At 37.6% G+C, this 21,311-nt stretch overlaps 2 protein-coding genes across 2 annotated transcripts; both read left to right on the plus strand.

Annotated features, from left to right (window-relative positions):
• The first annotated feature begins 1,698 nt into the window (after window positions 1-1,698).
• On the plus strand, window positions 1,699-17,139 carry entpd2b (ectonucleoside triphosphate diphosphohydrolase 2b). Its single transcript, XM_044334498.1, has 9 exons — window positions 1,699-2,627; window positions 6,136-6,253; window positions 8,685-8,835; window positions 11,009-11,168; window positions 11,686-11,913; window positions 13,181-13,450; window positions 13,784-13,903; window positions 14,731-14,865; window positions 14,986-17,139. Exons 1-9 carry the CDS (start codon window positions 2,511-2,513, stop codon window positions 15,199-15,201), a joined length of 1,515 nt encoding a protein of 504 aa, XP_044190433.1. The 5' UTR covers window positions 1,699-2,510; the 3' UTR covers window positions 15,202-17,139.
• A 1,006-nt stretch (window positions 17,140-18,145) lies between these two features.
• phpt1 (phosphohistidine phosphatase 1) lies at window positions 18,146-20,733 on the plus strand. Its single transcript, XM_044334666.1, has 3 exons — window positions 18,146-18,518; window positions 19,921-20,048; window positions 20,190-20,733. The coding sequence occupies exons 1-3, from the start codon at window positions 18,353-18,355 to the stop codon at window positions 20,280-20,282; spliced, it is 387 nt and encodes a 128-aa protein (XP_044190601.1). The 5' UTR covers window positions 18,146-18,352; the 3' UTR covers window positions 20,283-20,733.
• The last annotated feature ends 578 nt before the right edge of the window (window positions 20,734-21,311 follow it).

The raw sequence follows: 21,311 nt of genomic DNA on the forward strand, positions 1-21,311 counted from the left end.
GGGCTGCAATTAAGAATTAGGCTGGATGTAAAATGCAAAACTTTATGGCAAATTTCAGCTTGAAAAGTCATTCTTGACTTTTGAAACTGCAATTCAACAATACAATCTCACTTTCTAGCTTTTGCTGAAGCTTTTAAACATATCACACAGTCTTCATCAGCAGATGGAGTTTGTTCAGTTGTCAAGGAACTGTAATTATAGGATTTTTTTGTCCTTAAAAGTTGATCTTGACAGTTCATTCTTGACTTAGAAACAACAAAATAATTTCAACTCACTAAAGTCCTCAATTTGAACACATAGTTTCATGACAAACTCCATATACTAATGACGACTGTGATACAGTTGAATGCTAAAGAAAAAGGTTTTTGTTGTTTTTTACAGCATTGCTCCTTTATATTTTTTCACTTATCACAGCTATACTTATTTATTCTGAATATAATGTGTTTATTTTTTGCTCCTCTCTCCCTACTTCCTCCTCTCTGCTGTATTTTCAATATGGACCTTACATAAATGGGCCCATTTTAAATGCCAGCTGCTTTATGACTGTGTTTTTAATGGGAAAGTCAAAAGTGGAAATATGTCAAAAAATTGCATGTTTGTTGATTCACTTGTGTGTTATTATGACAAAGGTCAGGAAAAAATATCTCTTCTGTTGAGGTTGAGTCACTGGGTTAGAGGCACTGTTAGTAAGTAAAGTTTATTCATACAGCGCCTTTCACAGACACCAGTCACAAAGTGCTTCACAGGCACGCACACAAAAAACAATAAATAAATAAATCAAAGATAAACAACAAATAAAACACACAGGAGGTAAAAAACAGGTATAAATCACAAGTTAAAACATAAAATACCACATGCTACCTAAATGCCCCTCTGGACAGATGGGTTCTTAACTGCTTTGTAAGAGTCCCCAGAGTCCAAAGCTTAGGTGCTGCTGACTCGAATGCATGATTTCCCTGAGTCTTAAAATGTGTCCAAGGACCACTTGGAAGACCCTGATTAGAGGACCCTCTGGTGGTGCAGAGGGTCCACGATATAATGTGGAGCTAAGTGGGGCTCTATAAGTGAGTACCAAGATTTTAAAATGAATCCTAAAATTAACAGGAAGCCAATGTACAGAGATTAAAATAGGTGTAATATGTGACCATCTGTTGACTTGTGTTAAAAGCCTAGCAGCAGCATTTTGGACGGTTTATAAGCAGTCCAAGGAAGATTCATTAATACGGGTAAAAACAGAGTTCCAGCTCTTGACACATCAGACCTGAGTTTGGCTGTTTCTTAAGTGAAAGAAACATGATCAAGTCAGCTTCCTAATATAAGCATCAAAACTCATGTATTGGACAAAAATCACACCAAGATTACACAGACTAGATTGAGAAGATGAGGATAAGGCACCAAGGTTCTGCCTGATCACTGAGTGAAGGTTATCAGGAGCAATAATCAATACTTCAGTTTTATCTGCATCTAACTGCAGGAAATTATTTGCCATCAAGTTCCTAGTTGCATTTAAACACCTGTTCAATACAGACAGTCTGTCAAGCTCATCAGGTTTGAAGGAAAAGTACTGTAATTGTCACACTACTGTAATTATTTTTGGCATTTAGTCTCCCAGATGAGCCTGTTAACCTGGGGTGGGATACTGACAGTTACAATAACAGTATATACTTAATGTTTTTGCTTTTTGCTTTATTATGCAATGTCTAGCATACTGCAAAGGATACAAACATTTAAATCTGTGCTGGAGTGACAACATAAGGATAGCTCAAGTGCTTAACTCAGAAGCTCCTTCAAAATACCTCATTATATATTCTGCTAAATTTGGACACTGTCAGACTTTTTTAGACAAGACTTTTTTAAGTACAAGTACAAAGAAATTTAAGGCCACTACTGAAAACTTGATGAAAACTTCATTTCCATGCTTCACTTTACATTCAAATGAGGGTGCAATTTGCAAGTCAGGTTTTGAGCTGCACCCATTCACATGCAAATACGGGGGGAAAAAACAAAAAACAGCTCTGCAGTTCCTCTGTCCAACTGCCTACAATCTGGACCTCTGCCGGTTTACGCCACCCATTGTTTTCCATAAATGATTATATAATTATAATATTCATCAGATTTTTATCTCTCTTAAATTAACAAGGAAATGATTAGGCAGAGATTAGACGTAGCTCCACCCTGACTAACCGCTGAGTGTGAATGAGTAGCTCAGGCCCATAATAAAAACATTTTCCCCTCCATGGCACCAGTAGCCTTGGAGCTGATTTCATTCATTGACCCAGGAGAAGGTTTCAGACACATGGAGGAGGACTTGGTTGCGCTGGGAACATAAATTCAGGTCAGACTTTGCTATCTCAAGTGAAATGTAAAACAGGAGGCAGGCAGCAGGTGAAGCGTGAACCACAGGCGGGCCGGCAGCGGGAAGCCACCAGTACCTTCTCCCTCTTGGCCACTACTATTAAACGACGCTCAAATTTCCAGCAGGCGCAAAGAGGAGCTGCACTTCTCACTTCATGGCTCAGCGCTCCGCTCATCCTGTCGTCCCCATCGCGCTGCTGGTGTTTGGATTTGTTGCAATCCTGCTCCTCACTATCCCCACCGAAGACATCCAAGAGGCGCCGGGGTTCATGGTAAGGTCCCGTCGGGTATTTTTAGCTCTTGTCAGGGTGTTAAGTCGTAGGGATGTGTTACCAAAAGCGCTGCTGTGCAGGGTGCACAGGAAGCAAAAAGGTGTTACATAGAAATCGGTGGCACTGGAGGATTCTGTGAGATTACTACCTGAATGTAGTTTACTCAGACTGGGTTTTACCCTTAAGTTCTTTACATCCTCGGCTGTCTTCAAAAAAGATGGGGTTGGTTAATAGTCTCTGGGTCAGCTCAAATATATGGAAGTAAAATACTGACAATATTAAATAAAACGTATTATACTCTAAATTTGATTTGCTATACACGTGCACATTATATATTATATTATATATATTATATAAGTATTTTTATGTTTAATTTTTACTTTCATATTGAGAAATGATTTGGTGATTTGCAGTTCAAAAGACAACTAGACATTAAAATGGGTTTCAATCCCTGGACTGACAGGATAATTCTGGGTGTGGAAAGTGAAAAAGCAGCGCATGCCCCTCCTGCATTACCATCACTGAGGTGTCCTTGAGCAAGGCCCTTAACCCCAACTGCTCCAGTGGAGCTGCTCAGTGGCTGGTAGATCAGACTGTGGTTGTACTGGGCAGCTTCCAGGTGTGAATGTGTGTAACTGTTATACTCTAAATTGTATTTGCTATACACGTGCACATTATATATTTTATATATATATATATATATATATTATATATATTATATAAGTCTTTTATTTTTACTTTCATAGTGGGAAATGATTTGGTGATTTGTAGGTCAAAAGACCACTAGACATTAAAATGGGTTAACTTTGGATAAAAAGTGAACATTTTATAAATGTTAAGTTGTTTCAACAGCATTTCAGTGACTATATTCTAACATGTAGTTAGGACCTCCCTCATATTTAAATATAGTCATTTAAATGCTGCTGAAACAAAGTTGGGCTAGTTTTAACCAGTCATCTGATTAATCTTATCCTCTCCTATTTTTATTATCTGTATGTTTGGCTCTTGGTCATGGCTCACTCATCTGTTGCTCACTCAATATCAACTGAGGACAGTACTGTTTGCCTATCATGAGACTGTCATCAGTAAGTTTGTGATATGCTATATATTATGCACTCAGGTGACCTCATGGCTGAAATACTGATAAACTGTAGTTGCCTCATTGTAATGAAGCAAAAAATATGGCAAAGAGACTGCCCTACATCCAGAATGTAAACCAAGATTTAACGAAGAGACAAACAAATAAATGACAAGCTTGGCTGTCTTGAGGATTAAGGCAGTGAAAGGTTGTTGTTCACTGCTGTTAGGAAACTGCCAATGCAGCTACACTGGAGAAGTTTCATTGTAAAGTGCCCCATATCTATTATAAATCTATCGTAAAGCATTTTTAAAGTGAAATTTGAAAGTTTTCTCATGTTATAATTTTGACCATATATCTAATGATTACAACACACACACACACACAAAAACAACATAAAACTCTCAACTCCATGCATGGACTTTCCTGTCTATTCCCTTGTTTTGAAACTGTAGTGGAGTGCTGTTTTAGCATTCAGAGCAGGATTGCTGCAAAGGTCAACTCCAGCTTCTGTTGCCTCTGCACCATCCCAGTGTTTGTGTTACCGGCTAAATATCCCATGGTTCCTTTTTTAGTATAACGTAGCTGCCCTTTCGCTCAGTAACAATGTGGTCAACCAGTCACACAAAAGGGCACAAAAAGGTTTTTCTTACGTTTTTCAGGGAAACAACTGCAAGAGTTCCCATAGTGTATCACATGAAAGGACAAACAGATCATTAGAGTTCCTGTGTGTTTTTGGCAAGTGTAGAGCAGGTCCTTACAACTGACTGCACAGCAGTAATGAGAAAATATTATGAGAAGTAAAGCTGCCAACTTCCACATGACATTACTGTTCACCTGTTGTGCTGATTTGAGAGGCTGTGTGTTTTCAAATGTGAATGTAGAAGGATGTGCAAGTATCTATTTAAGCACACGTATTTGTGTGTATGTGTGTGTGAGATCCTTTTCTCTCAGATTATCAGTCAGATATCCTCTTGCGTGTGCAGACATCCTGGGGTCCAAGTACCTTTTATCTAAACAAGAGGTAGAGGAGGTATTTCCTGCTAAACAACTAAGACAATTAGTACTGTTCACACACAATATATTTTAGGCTACATGGTTGGTAATGTAGTGTTATGATAGAGACTGTATAGTGTGATAACATGCACCCGAGAGTTCAATGCATACTTCAGTAACCGCAAGTATGTTGTAACAATGCTAAATGTCTACAATATGTTATAACAACCTGAAAACAAAAAATCTTGGATGTATAAGAGTGGAGAGATACAGAAGTACAATGCATTTACATTTACCTGAGAAAAAACTATTGTGGCATTTTCTTATAATTATGACTCTGTATCTTATAGTTTTTTTTTCCTTAATATCTCTATCTTATGATTATAAAATGAAATCTTGTAGTTATGAGATCTGTCATCTGTGTCAGTTGGGAGAGTTAACGAGTCCCAGGCCCAAAAGGTTTCCGTAGATTGAACTGAGCTATCCCCTAAATACACCAACCCACCCCACGAACACTCCTGCAGTTGTTTCAATACGTTTTCTTAGTTTGACCAGCAAAAATTGTATTTTTATTTTTGCCAGTGTCACACAAAATTAAAAGCACACACAATTGGCTGGATGCAAGAAGTGGAGCAAGAACTTCAACTGGATTGTACAGAAGACTACTCAGTTTTAGATTTCATATTTCATTCCTTCAGTCTTGTGGAGCCCAGTTGAAATGTGTAAGTTTGACGTATACAGTACCAAAAGCTGCATATCAAAGTGCTGAGTCCTTACTTAGCAATGTCATTAAGATGAAAAACTGAGAGTTGTTTGAAAGAGAATGAATAAGCAAACATGTAAGACAACTAGTAACTGGTACTTTATATTTCAGAGCTAACATTAAGGTTAATAAAAAACATAAATAAGGTTAATATTATTACAATTTTAATGATGATTTTTATGACTTAAAAAAAATTGTCAACTTTGAATAAACTACATATATTGATGTGAAGCAGTGTAACTTGAACTCATCTGGCATATTCTTGTACACAAAACAATATTGGCATTTCTGCACAAATAAAAAAAAAGCAAAATAACACATTTTCTTACTTATTTTATAAAAGTGAACTCCTCCTTTCCTGTATTATAAAGGTGAGGATTAAAGATAGGGTAAAAATGTAATGCAATCAGTGTCTTTCCAACACAAATACTTGTGTAATATGAGGCCCAGAATGCTGTCTTTGAACATTCACATTATTAGTTAACCTAGTCTGCAGCCAAATGGCTTCAAGATGCCAACATTGAGGTTACACAGCCATGACTGTTAACGTCTTTCATGTTCTTTTATATGGTTAACTAGAGTCCTCTTTTCAAGACTGTCAGCACAATTAACTTTTTGAAATGTTGAGTTGTCTCTGTTATAACCCCCTTCACTTTTTTCTCACTCTATAGTATGGGATTGTCCTGGATGCTGGGTCTTCGCACACAGCTTTGTATATATACAAGTGGCCAGCAGACAAGCAAAATGGCACAGGCGTGGTCACTCAGCACAGGGAATGTCATGTGCAGGGTAAGTATTAGCAGTTTCTCCACCAAACACTTCACTACCAATACTCCTGCTTGTATGCTTTGGAGATGGTTTTGAAAAGTTTCTACTTCATCTCAGAGGATGGCAGCTTTAGTCGGCTCAGATTCATAACAGTTTCAACAGCAGCCCATTCACAGTGAAAAAAGAATATCCTCAGAGACATTTCAAAACACTATCTGTTTCTCTTTCACTTATAGTGATCACGTCTGTCGGGGTCAAATTGATCACTATAAGCGGATGATTATTATAACCTTTTTTTTTTCTTTTTCTTTATTTCTCATTCAGATTACAATCTGTATATTTATATATTTGTATACTTATTACATGAATATAAAGTAATAAAACAGACACCGTCACTATTTACTGGATTTTATTTACTGTTTCAAAATACAGTACAGCTGTTTTAAACTCTTGTTGTTTCACTGCTGCATGTTGTTGGCTTGTTTTTGGCAGTTTGTCATAAGCCCCAAGGAGACTATGTTCTTCATTCAGAGAAAAAGTCTTTCTTTTTCCTGTTTTCAATGTGCATGCAACACCAGCCTCAGGTAACCAGCTGGTGCTGCAGCCGCTAACACATATCATATGTGTATCATGGGAGTAAAGTAAAAAGAAAATAGAATCACCTTAGTTTTAACATTTTTTTCCATATGTTGTCATGTATGAAAATACCCAAAATGAGCACTGTAAGTGGAGTGCTTGATTACTACAAGCAAATTATTTAAACAGCATTTGTATAGGAATGATTCTGTCCTAAGCTTTTTGATCCTTATAAGCGGTTGATCACTGTAACCTTGATCACTATAAGTGGTTTCCACTGCACTGTTTGACAATAGGCTAGCTCATGATGACCATAAGCAAGCTAATGTGAAAGTTAGCTTGCTTATGGTCACAATAGCAACAGAAGATGTCATACAGTAGTTTGTCATATTTTAGAAAAAAATATGAGAAATTCATATTTTAAAGTCGTTCATTTCATGATTTTGCTCCCTAGTTTTACATTATTTAGCTGAAATACTCTTAAATACTCTAATCTTATTTCAGTAAAACAAATCAAATCTTGAATAAATCAGTTACGTGGTGTTCTATCATGGGCAGATCAGACGGTCACACTGAGCCTGACTGCATCCTGCTACACAACACAAGAGCCACTGACTCTGAACAACAACCCACATTAGCTTTCTTGATAAAGTCTCATTCTTATCTAACTTACAAACATGAACACACATTATATCCTGCACCTTAGCTTGTTGAACAAGTCACCAAACAAACATTCACTGGGGAAAAGTGCACCGCTAACATCAAGTTAGTAGTGCACTTTTCCTAGTGCACAGGCTATCTAGCCCGAAGTTAGCAGGCTAGATAGCCAATTAGCTAATCAGCTACAGCACATTAAATTGCATGTAAACATAGGCTACCTGCAAATATCACTTTGGTCTGGTTAGATCCTGGTTTGGTCGTTGCTCTTCAAAATCCCTGTTAGCAACACAATGTCTGGCCATGACTTGTAGCTACAGCAGTTTGTTTATTTTATCTGTGTTCTGTACGTTGTAACACTGGCAGCCTGCCAACTAATGTCAATAAAACAAGCCTCAATCCTGGAGGGGGCTGTTGGAATCAGATAAATTGCCTCAAGTGACATCAATTGAGGCACTTTTATAACTGACAAATAACAAAAAACAAAGCTTACAAAGTTCTTTGTCTTGTTATATTACCAGTGAGTGGGATCTCAGATAGTGCCTGCTGGCTCCTGGGACTGGAATACTGCACATTGTGAAGCAAATTTTTGTCTCCAGCAATCATGAATCACAAATGAGTCAGAGTTGAGCTGTGCGGGTTGCCACTCCTGTCCTGCCAAAGGGTCTTTATGTTTTAAAAGAAAGATAAACAAAGATTTTTTTTTTTCCAATTAGTCATTAAGATGGTGTTTACTTTGTCATGTTTGTCATGTTTCATTGTAAAAATGTCCTATCAGTAGTGACCTTTGATCCTTAGATGGATGTCTGAGAAGGATATCCAAAATTACAAATTTCTAAATATAAATCAGACAATTTACAGTGCCCCAAGTTTCCTTGAATATTTGTAACATTTTACTTCACTATTTTTTATGAAGTCCATGATCAGTGACCTCTGATAACAGTGAGGAAGAACTAAAACATTCTTAAAGTTGATTTCTCAGTCAAGAAAAGCAGTATTCCTTCCACACTGCGTGATTCATTTTCATTGTTCACCCACAACTGTGATGAGTAGATTATGTTGCAGTTTTCTTACCAGGTAAGTGGGAGATTTCTAGTGTTGTCGGCGTGATTGATTTGCATCAGAATGCAGGTTGGTCACAGATGCAGAACAAGATTCTTCAAGTCGATTATGTAATCAGATGGGTTTTTTCCTTCTCTTCCTTTCATCACTCACCCAGGAGGAGGGATCTCCAGCTATGCAGGCCAACAGGGAGCGGCAGGAAAGAGCTTAGAGGCATGTCTGGACCAGGCAATGAGTGACATCCCCAAAGAAAAACATCAGGTCACGCCTGTGTACCTGGGAGCCACAGCTGGCATGAGGCTTCTGCAGTGAGTCAGTGTGTGTCTCTCTGTCCATATAACCAGACTGTCACTGTCTGTGTTTATTTTGTTTTGTTTAAATGTGACTTTGCTTGTCTTTCTCATACTTCACCCTCCTATGTTACTCCTTTTATACGTTATAATAATAGTAAAACAAACATTTTGATCTAGCATAATATATATATTAGTGGCCGATAGGTTATACTCCAATACAGGAGAAAATTTGATTATTATTGTACCAATATGGAATTTCAGCCAATTATTACGTCTAATAAGGCTTTTCTTACAGTAGTTGTCCATGGTTCCTCTGTGGCCTTGAATGAACACTATATATAATCCTACCACAGGCAGATAGATGAATTTATATTAATTGCACTGTTGCCTGTTAGCACTTTTAGAGGGAAAAAGATAAAGATGAATGGCACATATTTTTTGCATTAACTACAATGTGTTTACCAAATTGACAGTGGAAAAATAAATTGGTCATCATTAAAATCAGCCCTGAAATTGCATATCGTTACATGTTTAATGTAGCACATACTGTATATCTTTGACATTGTGAATATCTTATTTAAATAGTAATGATAAGTCTGTGGACGCTTTATTTTTCTCCCTGCACGTTACATTCAATTATTATTCTGTTTGACTTGACTTGAATTGACTCAGTGAACTTGCATATCTTATCTTGCATTACATTCTTGCATATTTTGCATACACAGGTATGTATTTTGCAGGGCAGTCTGTGGTATATCTCTGTTAAGATAGATATGCACCTATCCTCCAGCACACATGAAATAGACAAATTACTGTAAGTTGATGCCTCTATGATCTCAGCAGTGCTAGATTGTGTCTATTTTTTTGCTAAGTAGAAATATGTGGTATACTGACTATATAAATCTGTAAATACTGTATGAACTCCATTTTTGTTGCAGTTGAGACTTAACTTCCTTGACTATATCTACTGATTTCTTTCTTTTGTTATTATTCAGTATGCATAGATCAACTTCAGGTTCTGGAATCAGTCATGATGGTACAACTGACCAACAGACTGGAGGGCCTACATTAATATTAATAATGCCAATTTCCTCCGCATTAAATTTGAGCTTATTTCCAAATTTTGTTTTGGCCTTTCTCGCTCTACATACGTTTTAAGAGAGGCAATTGAATATCTGTCCAATTGACAGATATTGGGTAGCGCATGATATCAGATTGGATATCATGCCTGGGTGTGACGTCGGTAGGTATCACATTGACTGGGTGGTGCATGATGTCCAGGTTGACTGGATAGCTGGTGTCTGGGAACTGGATAGGTGGTGTGCAGTTTGGGTGGGGTTTTGAATGACAGGGCTCCTCATAGGGTGGTGCCTTCGGTGACAACCAATAGCAAAGCTCGTTAGAGAGCGGAGCACGTACAAAATAGAAATAGTAGTTACCTATATGTAGCTCCAGGTCTATGAGTATGTGCAGAGCCCTCCTACTACTAGCTCAGTGGGCCCCAGTTGTTTGTTGCTGAGTTTCAAAGGGACACAAGCAGCACAGACACTGGGGTTTTATAGTGGGAGGATGCTGCACGGTTGCTACCTCCTGATTGCAAAGATCTTTTCTTAGGTGATGGGGCAGAGCCTCATAAGGGTAAACCAACAGCAAAGTCCATTAGAGGACTCCGCACATAATCCTAGAACTGGAGTTACATCCAGGTAACTACTATTTAACATTAGTTGATTCAGGAAATGAATCGATTTGTGGCACACTTTTTAAATAACATACTTTTTAATTTGGGCTTGGAGGAAAGTTTCTGTCTTCAGCTGTCTGTCTAGAATGAGTCCACTTAGTAGCTCTTGTGGAGTCTGGTAGGCTGGGTGAAATTGGTGCATCTGGTCATGCTGACAAACATGTGTAACTGATTTCACTGTGGTGTCTCCATGAAGCTTTCAAATGGGTAAACCTCAACTGGAAGTTCAGGGTTTGTTAAACCTTTGTAGTTTTAGAGGTCAGCAGTGAAACCTGAAGCCTGAGGGAGTAAAAGAGGGAGAAATAAGTCAGGTTTATGAAAACTGCTCATTTTCAGCCATCTAACAGCGTTTTATTCATACAACTTCTGAATGAATGTCCAGAAAATTACCTGCTGCAGCTGAAACGTATAATGGTCTAATAAATTACGACTCTTATTTCTCCCCACCAGTAAGTCCAATCCAGAGCAGTCTGCTCACACTCTGCAGGAAGTGGGCCGTAAAATCCAGTCCTACCCTTTCAAGTACCAGGGTGCAACCATACTGAGTGGTCAAGAGGAGGGGGCTTATGGCTGGGTCACCGTCAACTATCTCTTAGAGAACTTTATCAAGGTACCAAAGCTTGTGCAAAGTGTTGGAAGGTTTGAATAAGTAGGAGTCTGTATTTTTATCTAAATCAACTATAGGGTGTCAACTGATGTCAAGGCAACCAGTTAGAAATCTGGGAGCAACAAATGGATAACAATTACAGTTGTACTTTGTGAGACAGGATGGTGCCAAAAAGCAGCTTACACCAGAATCAATTCCTGTAATGTTAAAATTCATTTAAAATATATTCTTGTTTTTTGCTCTGGTAATTGTTGCAAAGATTGTCTGTCTTGAGGTATTTTTCTCTTTAAACCTTATTTAGTGGGTGACCGATGACATCTAGTGGCTTCTCCAACACTAATGGTCATATGCTTTTAAATACATCAGATATTGTCTAAATACATTTCTATGTCAGTGGAAAGTGGTTAAAGATTGCATGAGGCATCATGTGGAAATATACAGTACATGTAGGAAATGGCTCTTTAGACAATGAACACAAAAAAAAGATAATTTTCTGCTTTTGTTCCCTATTCCTCACCAGTATGGTTTCGTGGGGCACTGGTTCAGCCCTGGCAGACCCACAGTGGGAGCCCTCGATTTCGGTGGGGCGTCCACCCAGATAACATTTGCAACCCAGGAGGAAGTAGAGGACGAGAAGGACTTGATAAAACTGCGTCTGTATGGCCAGGAGTACTCTCTGTACACACACAGCTTCCTCTGCTACGGGCAGGACCAGGTCCTCAAGAAACTGCTGGCCCATATGGTGAAGGTAGAGTAACATGCCGTCTTCACACTCACTAAAAGCAAACTCAACCATCCTATTATTTCAAAAATGTATGTTAAACACAGCAGAGAGACTGGATACCAAGAAACTGTTGAAACAGTTATACCAAAAGACATCAATGAATGTTGTCAAGACACTGTGTCACAGCTTACTAAAAGCATATGACATGTGGACTGTACAACATCCTGGCAGTTAAAGCAATTGATGTGCTGCATACAGTTGATAGTGACAACACTTGTTTTCTGTGGTTAGGATCCAGATGTTACGTTAACTGGCTTAAAGTTAGTGTTTTCACTGTCTTTAGACCCAGACTAATCCAGGCTGCATGATAGACCAGATTTCATTGTTAAAATATAACAATATCATATGTCTTGTCGATATTATAGCCTCTTCCCTACAAATTTTCAAACATATTCAAGCTTTCTGTATTGTTGTTAAGTAACCCAAATATTTTATTTTATTATATTTTATAGATATTAAACATATGTAGGTATTCGGCACTAAATAAGGATGCATCTTTTGCTGTTATTTTTAGGCCCTAAGCCTACTAATACTGGATTTTACAGGCTGTAACTATGGCAATATAAACATTTGATAGTTTAAATGATTTGATGGTAATATATTGGCAGATATAACACACATTACATACACATACAGTATGATGTAAACAAACATTTTGATAAAGAAAGGTGTCATGCAGTCAGTTTTTTTGAGGGATACAGTTTCACACCACATATGTTCATATTCACACCAAACCAAGTCGTTAACAGTAATTATTTGCTTTGGCTTCTATATTTATGATCTAATAATAATTTAATGACAAAATGTTAGCAAAAAGGTTTTAAACTCAGGGGTAACGTTAGCTTGGTTAGCGAACCAGCACCGTTGATTATTTAACATATGTAAAGAAAACTGACAAACACGTAGCTAATAACTGCAAATGACATAAGCTAAAACTAATGTTAATTACTCATGGGTTATAGTTAAAACCTCTAAGTAATTTACAAATTCAACTTGTCAGCGGTCTCTGCTGGACAAAAGTATGTAATGGCAACATCAATTTACTTATCAGCCATCACATTCAACCATACAGTTATATCTGTAATAAACTGTACGGTATACATACAGTACATACAAAGTACATGTGCATATTAGAAACTTTAATGTTTGATTGTAATTGTTATATTAATTTAAAGGATTTGTGAAGGGAATGTGTCAAGGCTCTCTTTCGCTCTCTGTCTCTCTCTCTCAGTCTCAGGGTTATTCAGAGTCAGTCACTCACCCCTGCTATCCTGCAGGACACACCAGAACTTTAAAGCTGGGCAGCATATTCAACTCTCCGTGTACGACAGAGAGCAAACCCGACTCCTACATCCCTCAGGCCTCTTTGACGGTACAAGGCAGTGGACATTATGAACACTGTGTGGGCAATGTGTCCGAGATCTTCGACTTCAACAGCTGCCCCTACTCCCAGTGCTCTTTTGATAAAGTCTACCAGCCAAATGTCACCGGTAGCTTCATGGTAAGATCACAGGTAGTATTATACACTAAAGGTCAGCCTGTACACACAGGGTTCAGATACAGTGTTAGTGATGCCTACAGTTGTACTTATTTACCATTTGGAAAGCTGTTGACACCACAGCAGCTGTACTGTATTGTCCTTTATATGTCAGATATTAAATATGTAGCTAACATCACTGTATCACACACTAAAACTTGTGTGTTGTGACTTACACATAAACTGGGCAAATTTTTTGTCATTCCATCGCTCTTATGGCTATATCATTTTCCATATACTCTTACCGTAATTGCCCAAGTCTGAGTTTTGTATTTTGTCTTCTTTCTGTGTTATCAGGCGTTCTCTGCATTCTTCTACATTCACTCCTTCCTGCAGCGTATCACTGGTATCACTGTGAGCACTCCCTCACAAATGGAGGAGGCAGCCAAAACACTGTGCAGTATGACTTTCGATCAAGTTATGTGAAGCTATGAATTCATAACATCTCACTTGTGTCTTCACGTGTTTGGAGTGCTTGTATGTATGGAGTGTGCCACCTGATTAATTTATACATTTTCATTGGTTAATTATTATCATTTATTAATTGATGCATTGAAAGCTATTCACAATGGGTTCATGGATTTGGAAATACATTTTTAAATGACATCTATTTCTTAAATTCCATTTGGGAATGTGTCTTCCTGTCATATTCACACTCACAGTTGTTTTATTTTTAATCCCTTCCACTCAAAAGTGTGTTTTACTAATTGTTTCTTCACTTCACGTGTCCAGAGTTTGATACTGCAAAGCCGTTCTCACATCATTGTAGTGCACACAGCACACAGCACATAAATTGATTAATTAAGACAAGTTAACAGAACTTTTTTTGTGTGGAAAACCCATATCAGACAAAAGTAATCATTACAAGCAGAGTATTTTTATAGGTATTTTTACATGTCCGGGGGGGGTCTTTAAATTTAACATTTTAACTTTCACTTTCGTGACCACTTTGATTAAAGACCCATGTTTTTAATTTTAAAAAACATGTGGCCAGTGTGTCACATTGAAAATGAAAGAGAGAAAAGTGAAACAGATTTTTTTTTGTAAACTTGTAGTTTATTTGTATACCATCATTTACATATATATTTCATTATTCACTTCATCAAGGTCTGAAAAAATGTATAATTATTCTGGTGGTACAATCAAGACTCCATATACTGTACACTTGGGTGGATGGGTATTATTTTTAATCCTATGTATTCATCATACTCTAACATTACAATATATTTTAATCTTTGTTCCAGTTGCTGCTTCTTGCTCCAGAGCAAAAGTCTCGTTTGCAGGACTATTGCACTTCCTCTGTGTTTGTCAAGATTCTCATGGTGAGAGGATACAGCTTCGATGAGACGTCATTCCCACACATTTCCTTCCAGAAGAAGGTGAGAAATTCATCATCATTTTACAATACATTATATCCTCATCATCATTTCACAAAACAGTATATCCTCAATGCTCATTTAACAATAACTTGCAACAATATTATGTTGCTGATCCTCCAGGCAGGGGACACCTCCGTGGGTTGGGCTCTGGGCTACATGTTGAGTTTGAGCAATTTGCTGCCAGCAGAGAGAGTGCAGCTGAAGAAGGCCCTGAACCTGGGAGCGTGGGGAACTCTTATCTTCCTCTTTGTCCTCCTCCTAGCAGCAGTCATGGTCTTCATTTTACTTCGAGCTCGTGATGGGAGGAAGAAGGGAGTCAGTGAAAGTACCATCTAGGTACTGCCAGTCAGAAAACAGTAGGACAGAAACACATTTTTGTTTGTTTTGGCACTGTAGTACAGCACATTGGATTTGAAATAAAGATATGACTATGAGGTAAAAGAACTGCTTAGAATTCCAATTTCTGGTGTTCACATTATAATCGGTGAACACTGTAAAAGCCCTAACTCTCTTTATAAAGTCCCCCAACTTTAGGTTAATTCAACAGGACAATGATCCTAAGAGACTGTTATGTATGTTCACAGTCTGTGTATTTGTATTTTACACTTTACCTAGACTTATGTTTACTTATCCAATTACTTTAAGCCCCCTAAAATTGGTGCATTCTGCACAAGAAAATTTTGCAGAGCCAACACAATAAAAAATGTGTTAGACTGAAATATTGTATGACTGCTCAAATGGTTGAAAAACACATCACTCCGCTGGTGCCATCAGCACTACAGTGGAGGTCTGTATGTAATTTTTATTTTTAACAAGTCAAACCACTTTTTGGTCCTATGATATGTAAAAAAAAAAAATACAGCTTTTTCTTTTGTAGAGTAAGACTGTACTCTGAAGCACTGTTACAGTAAACTCATTGTGGAGATGACTACCAGTTTAGTATATGAGGGATCATAATTTTCTAAATGTTTGTCTAAATGTTCAAAAACATTTTTCAGGTAGCAGTTTTTATTCACATTTTAGTCTGTCTAGATTCTACAGCAGAGTTTAAGTCATTAATAAAGATTGTGTCACACAGAGGAGGGTTAATAACTAACTTTGACTGATTTTGAGGCAAATGCCGAAGAGCCGTGACTCTTCCAGAAGTTAATAGTCAGTAATGGAGACCTTAACTTGTACTTTTGATACAGGTCGATATCTGATAGAATAGAGCTCTCACTATCATTGATAAAATGTAGAATGACAAATGGATAAGGTTTGGTGTTTAAACTAAACTACATCACACTCCCCATGTACAGTTCAGAAAGGAATGTGCAATGTTAAGTTACTGAAGAAAACTCACATCAGATCTCACCGACCTTGTGTTTATATTTTTCTTATACGTTTCTTTAATGACATTAATGCAGGTTTTAGTCATGTGTGCTGTAATAAACTTTAGCCATCACAAATCAAGCTAACATTTTGACTTTATATAGATGTTCAGAGAATCAGAATCAGAATTGCTTTATTGGCCAAATGTACAATGTACACAGGAGTTTGACTCGGTGATACAGTGCAGTGAAACAAGAAAATAGCAGAATAAGACATAGATGAGCACACTGAGGTTAAGCAAAAGTGAGAGTAGAAGGAGAAACATAATAGAACAAAAAACCATACAGTTGCTGGGTGCCATTTCCCAGAACACAATGCCCATTATAGTATAAGTGTACTTGTACTACAGTATGAAAACCATCTTTTTGAAGTTTATAATGTTTTGGGTTTAGTTGACATTGTGTTAAAAAGATCATCAAAACCTTTTTTTTATCACAGCTCAGTGATCATTTTTTAATTGCATTTGGTACTGTTGTACTGTGTTATATTGTCAGAGGTATTTTGAACCATACATACACAACATTAAAAAAAAAACACTGTCTACAGTGTCTGGGCGCCTTTTTACATGTTTACATGTTGAATTTGTATGTATATTATGGAGTATTTCAAATTATTCTAATACCATAATGCGTTTTTGGTTGTTGAAAAATCTGACAATTCTGGTAATTAGTGCAGTCTGTGTGTTACTTTCAGCCCATTCAATCAATCATTGTTTGATGAAACAGGTGTGACAGTAGATTAAACAAATGTTTTACCAACATATTCCCTTGACTCATCAAATCCTTAATTAATAACCATTGTTAATTTTGTATTTTATTTCCATCACTTACACTGCTTTCTGTGCGGTCACGTTGTATCTTTTACTTCACATAAACAATTAAATGTTATTTTTCTTTATTTGTACAAGGAGCCAACTGTGTCTGAGCATCTTCCACTCAGCTAAACGTGCCTCCCTCCTTCCTTAACTTCTTTTGGACCACAACTACCAGAATACTTATTTTACGGAAGTTTGCCACTCGTTGACTGCCGACATAGTCGCTTTGCCTTCAAAATAAAAGCTGGGAGCAAGTCAAAGCATGGGGAAGGGAGGCTCAATATACATTCTATTAACGTTCAAAGTCGTAAAAGAACATACTTGTAGATTTTGATATTGTTTCCTAACTGTTTCAGCTAGGACTGCTGAAAAGGAAGACAACTTTTTACATGGTGAATTGAGGTGGTCATGAAATTATAGTGTAAATGTGCAGTGTGTAGAATTTAGTGGCTTCTAGCAGAGCGGACTTGGCAGAAATGGAGATGGAATAAGGATGTTTTAATTAGTATATAATCACCTGAAACTAAGAATCACTGTTTCCGTTACCTTAGAATGAGCCCCTTATATTTACATAGTGAGCAGGTCCTCTTCCACGAAGCCTGCCATGTTTCTACAGTATCCCAGAACCGACAAACCAGACAGTGGCTCTAGAGAGGGCCTTTCGCATTTTTCCATAGACTGTATAAAAATAATGGACGTAGCAACCATGACGTCACCCATCGTCACCCATTTTCAATTCTCAAGTTTGAAGCCTTGAGTTTGGCATTTTGACTGTTGCCATCTTGGTTTTTTGGAGCCATAAGTGATAAGAGGTGTCCATATTTAAACACGAGTGTGCAGCTGGGGAGGAGCTCCCCAGGGTCAAATTACAGCACCTCATGCAACGCCGTGAGAGCAACTTGTCAATCACATAGTAGCCACACCGTAAAGCATACCCTGCTTTATCATGTATCATACTCTAACTGTAATTTACAAAATGAACATCATGCTGTATTGAAGAAGAATTCAGTTGGTTGCAATCTGCAACCTTTCCGCTTGCAGGATGAAATATTTGTATTTATAATAGCGCGATGGCGCTTTTATTTTGAAGGCTATAATCGGAAGTAGTTTTGTTGTTGCTGCATGGTGGAACAGGCGTGACAGCAGAGGAACCGCTTGCTGTTGTAATAATTCATTATTGCTCCATATACGTCTTGCTCAAACTATTAACGGCGTGTTTCCTCAGGGGCAGACAGAGAGTCTGTTGAGAACATACGAGCATTTTTTTTGTTTGTGTTAGTGTGGCTGCAGACAGGTGTGAAGATGTGCACTCAGACGAAGGCTGCTGCTCTCATGGCAAACATACCGCAGGCAGACATCGACCCGTCCGGTGTGTTTAAATACGTCCTGATCCGAGTTCACAGCAGAGAGGAGGGAGACGACTCGGAGGTAGACATAGTCCGAGGATACGGCTGGGCGGAGTACCACGGTGAGTCAGGACCTACACAACCAGACTGCTACTAGCCAACAGAGTACATGACCATGGATGTATAAAGAGAACAGGCTGAAGGGTCCCCGACAAACCATCAGGTTTCCGTTTATTAGGTGTAGCTAGCATTAGTGCAGTCTAATACTATGGCCATGCAGTAAAACACACATTCATGAAAGTATTAATGTCAAGTTTTTGTTGAAAACATTTTAAGGGGTGTTCATTCAGATTTCTGGTCATTTTGGAGGCAGTAGTCCTTGTGTTGATGTTGAATTGTATAACGTTATATTAAGAGGTGTTCCTATAGCCTACGAGGGTTGACGACATTTCAGAAACACCTCCTCAGTATGAACTAAAGCCTCCATCCTGACCATGAAGTCAGATCAACACCTCTCTACATCAGCTGTAACAGAAGCCTTCATGAAGGTAGGATGGATTTATTGCAGTGCTGTTGTATTAAAGTTATGTGTAACTGTTGAACTGGAAAGTTATAGTTTTTCACGTTCATCTCGCAAAACTAATTATGTATTCATTAAATCAAAAAATGCTTGCAACTGCTGGTTTTTGTTATGATGAATGACGAGATAACTCTAGCGTGTGCGCGCTGTAGACTGACCGGGTGCTGCACTGCCCTCGCAGTTGAGTTCCGCCTTTTTGGTTCCGTCAACATTACGTTATTAACATTTAGAAATTCGATTTTTGACGTTTGGGAATCAATGCAGAATCGTCCACGTCCGCGTCGCGATGCATCTAAAGGCTTTTAGGCGACCCCCCACCCCCACCCCAGTTGAGACAAGTTGATTTTGAAGATATAGCAGCAAAAACAGATTCCAGCACTATGTTCTGAATTTTGGTTGCTGGGAAATTGAGTTATCTATGTACATGTAAAGCTTTGCTAGGTGTTTCCAGTAAGAGGGGGATGTCAAGTTAAATTCAATAAATAACAGCAGAGAAAAACCAAATATACATATAAAACTGGAAATAAATGTACAGTACAATGCAGAATAATGTTTGTATTACTGGGTTTACGCAAGATCACCACAGTAACTGCCCAAACCTGTAGGGATTAAAAGTCATTTCTATTATCAGTATATTCATTTATACACATAAGTGGTATCTAAAGTATGGAATATGATTTTTTTTTTAAAACACCAGATGGAGGCAGCACATCTACACAACAAGCAGACATTTGAAATGATAAACATATTTAATGGACAGCTGGCAACTCAAACATGAATGGCTTAATTCACAAGTTTATTAAAAACAAATGTACTTATTGAGGCAAAATCTGTTGTTCAAACTAAATTTTTCTATCATAACCCAAATTATAAATACTAAACATATTTTTCATCATGTATATTTAGATGAATTAAATAATTTTTCATATTTCTTTTTCTTGCAGCTGATATCTATGAGAAGGTTTCAGAGGAGCTTGAAAAGGACGGACACCTGGACTGTGAGTGTATCGGAGGAGGGAGGATTAAACATGATGCTCAGGCCAAGAAGATCCACATCTATGGATACTCAATGGTAAGAGACTCCTGCTTCCTGCTTCCCTCCTCATTTCCTTCATGTTATCATTATATATATAAAGATATTGATCATTTGATTTTAAATAAATGGTTGTCTTTTAACTGTAAGGGAACATTGATGTGGTACTTTTCATTACAGGGATTTGGAAGAGCGAACCACGCAGTATCTACTGAAAAACTGAAGGCTCGGTATCCAGACTATGAGGTGACCTGGGATAATGAAGGATACTGAACTGAGACCAGCCTTTGTTTGACACCCTTCCTGGACTGACTTAGTACTTAGTCCATAAGGAACGTTTTGATACCACATTTATAATCCAAGACAAAGATTGACAAGTCTAAATAGAAACAAGCCTTTTTTGATTTTCTTATGTTACAAATGAAGTAAAGTAAAGCAAACAATGTTGTTTTTCACATTTAAATTTTATTTACTGTAGGTCTAAAACAAATGCATGATAGTCTAATTTGGAATTACAATTGTGTAAAATCTCCCCATTAAACTTGTTTCTTAATAAAATAAATAACTGGTTATGACAGTTTTGTAGTGTGACATACAGTCACGCATTGACTTGTTTTAAAGTCACATAGCCTCATAAAGTTCACCTTATCACTAAGATAAGTTGGAAAGTGAACCTTAAATGCTTTGTTGCAATGTATGTTTCATAAAGGTTTCCTGAAATCTGCTAAGTTGTGTGGATACTGTGTCTCTCCTGTCACTGAGCTCATTGCTTATCTTTTGGCCAACAGCCATTTATTTCTTGGCAGCCTCTGAACTGTAAACTGCTGATGAATGTCATTTCCTTAATTTAAAGTGGGGTAAGTGCTAGATAAGTGCTGATGAACTTGTTGATCTTGAAATTATAATACACCCGTATCATTGCTAGTGATCTAATTAAGAGGATAGAGGATGGATACGTGCTGTTGAGCTGCATCTTGTATGAGCTGTTGTATCTGTTGTATGAACAATATAAGATAAACCTTTGGACAGTGCAACAAACTACAAACACAGTTATAATATTATCACCTTACAAAGTTGAAATGGCTTATTTTCCAATATTCACTTTTTATAGCCTTGTTTTGGTCTCCACTAACTAATTGTATGTAAAATAATTGTCTCTACAGCTGCTAAATGCTCTACTTCTTTCATAAGTTTACATACAGTGGATTTATGTGAGAGTTGTTGCTGAAAGAAACTGCCTGCTGTGATAAGAAATTAAGCTGATGAGAGCGATTAATCAAAATGGTAAAACCAAAACAATGA

The sequence above is a fragment of the Thunnus albacares genome, chromosome 18 (assembly GCF_914725855.1).
Source record: "Thunnus albacares chromosome 18, fThuAlb1.1, whole genome shotgun sequence".
Lineage (NCBI taxonomy): Eukaryota > Metazoa > Chordata > Actinopteri > Scombriformes > Scombridae > Thunnus > Thunnus albacares.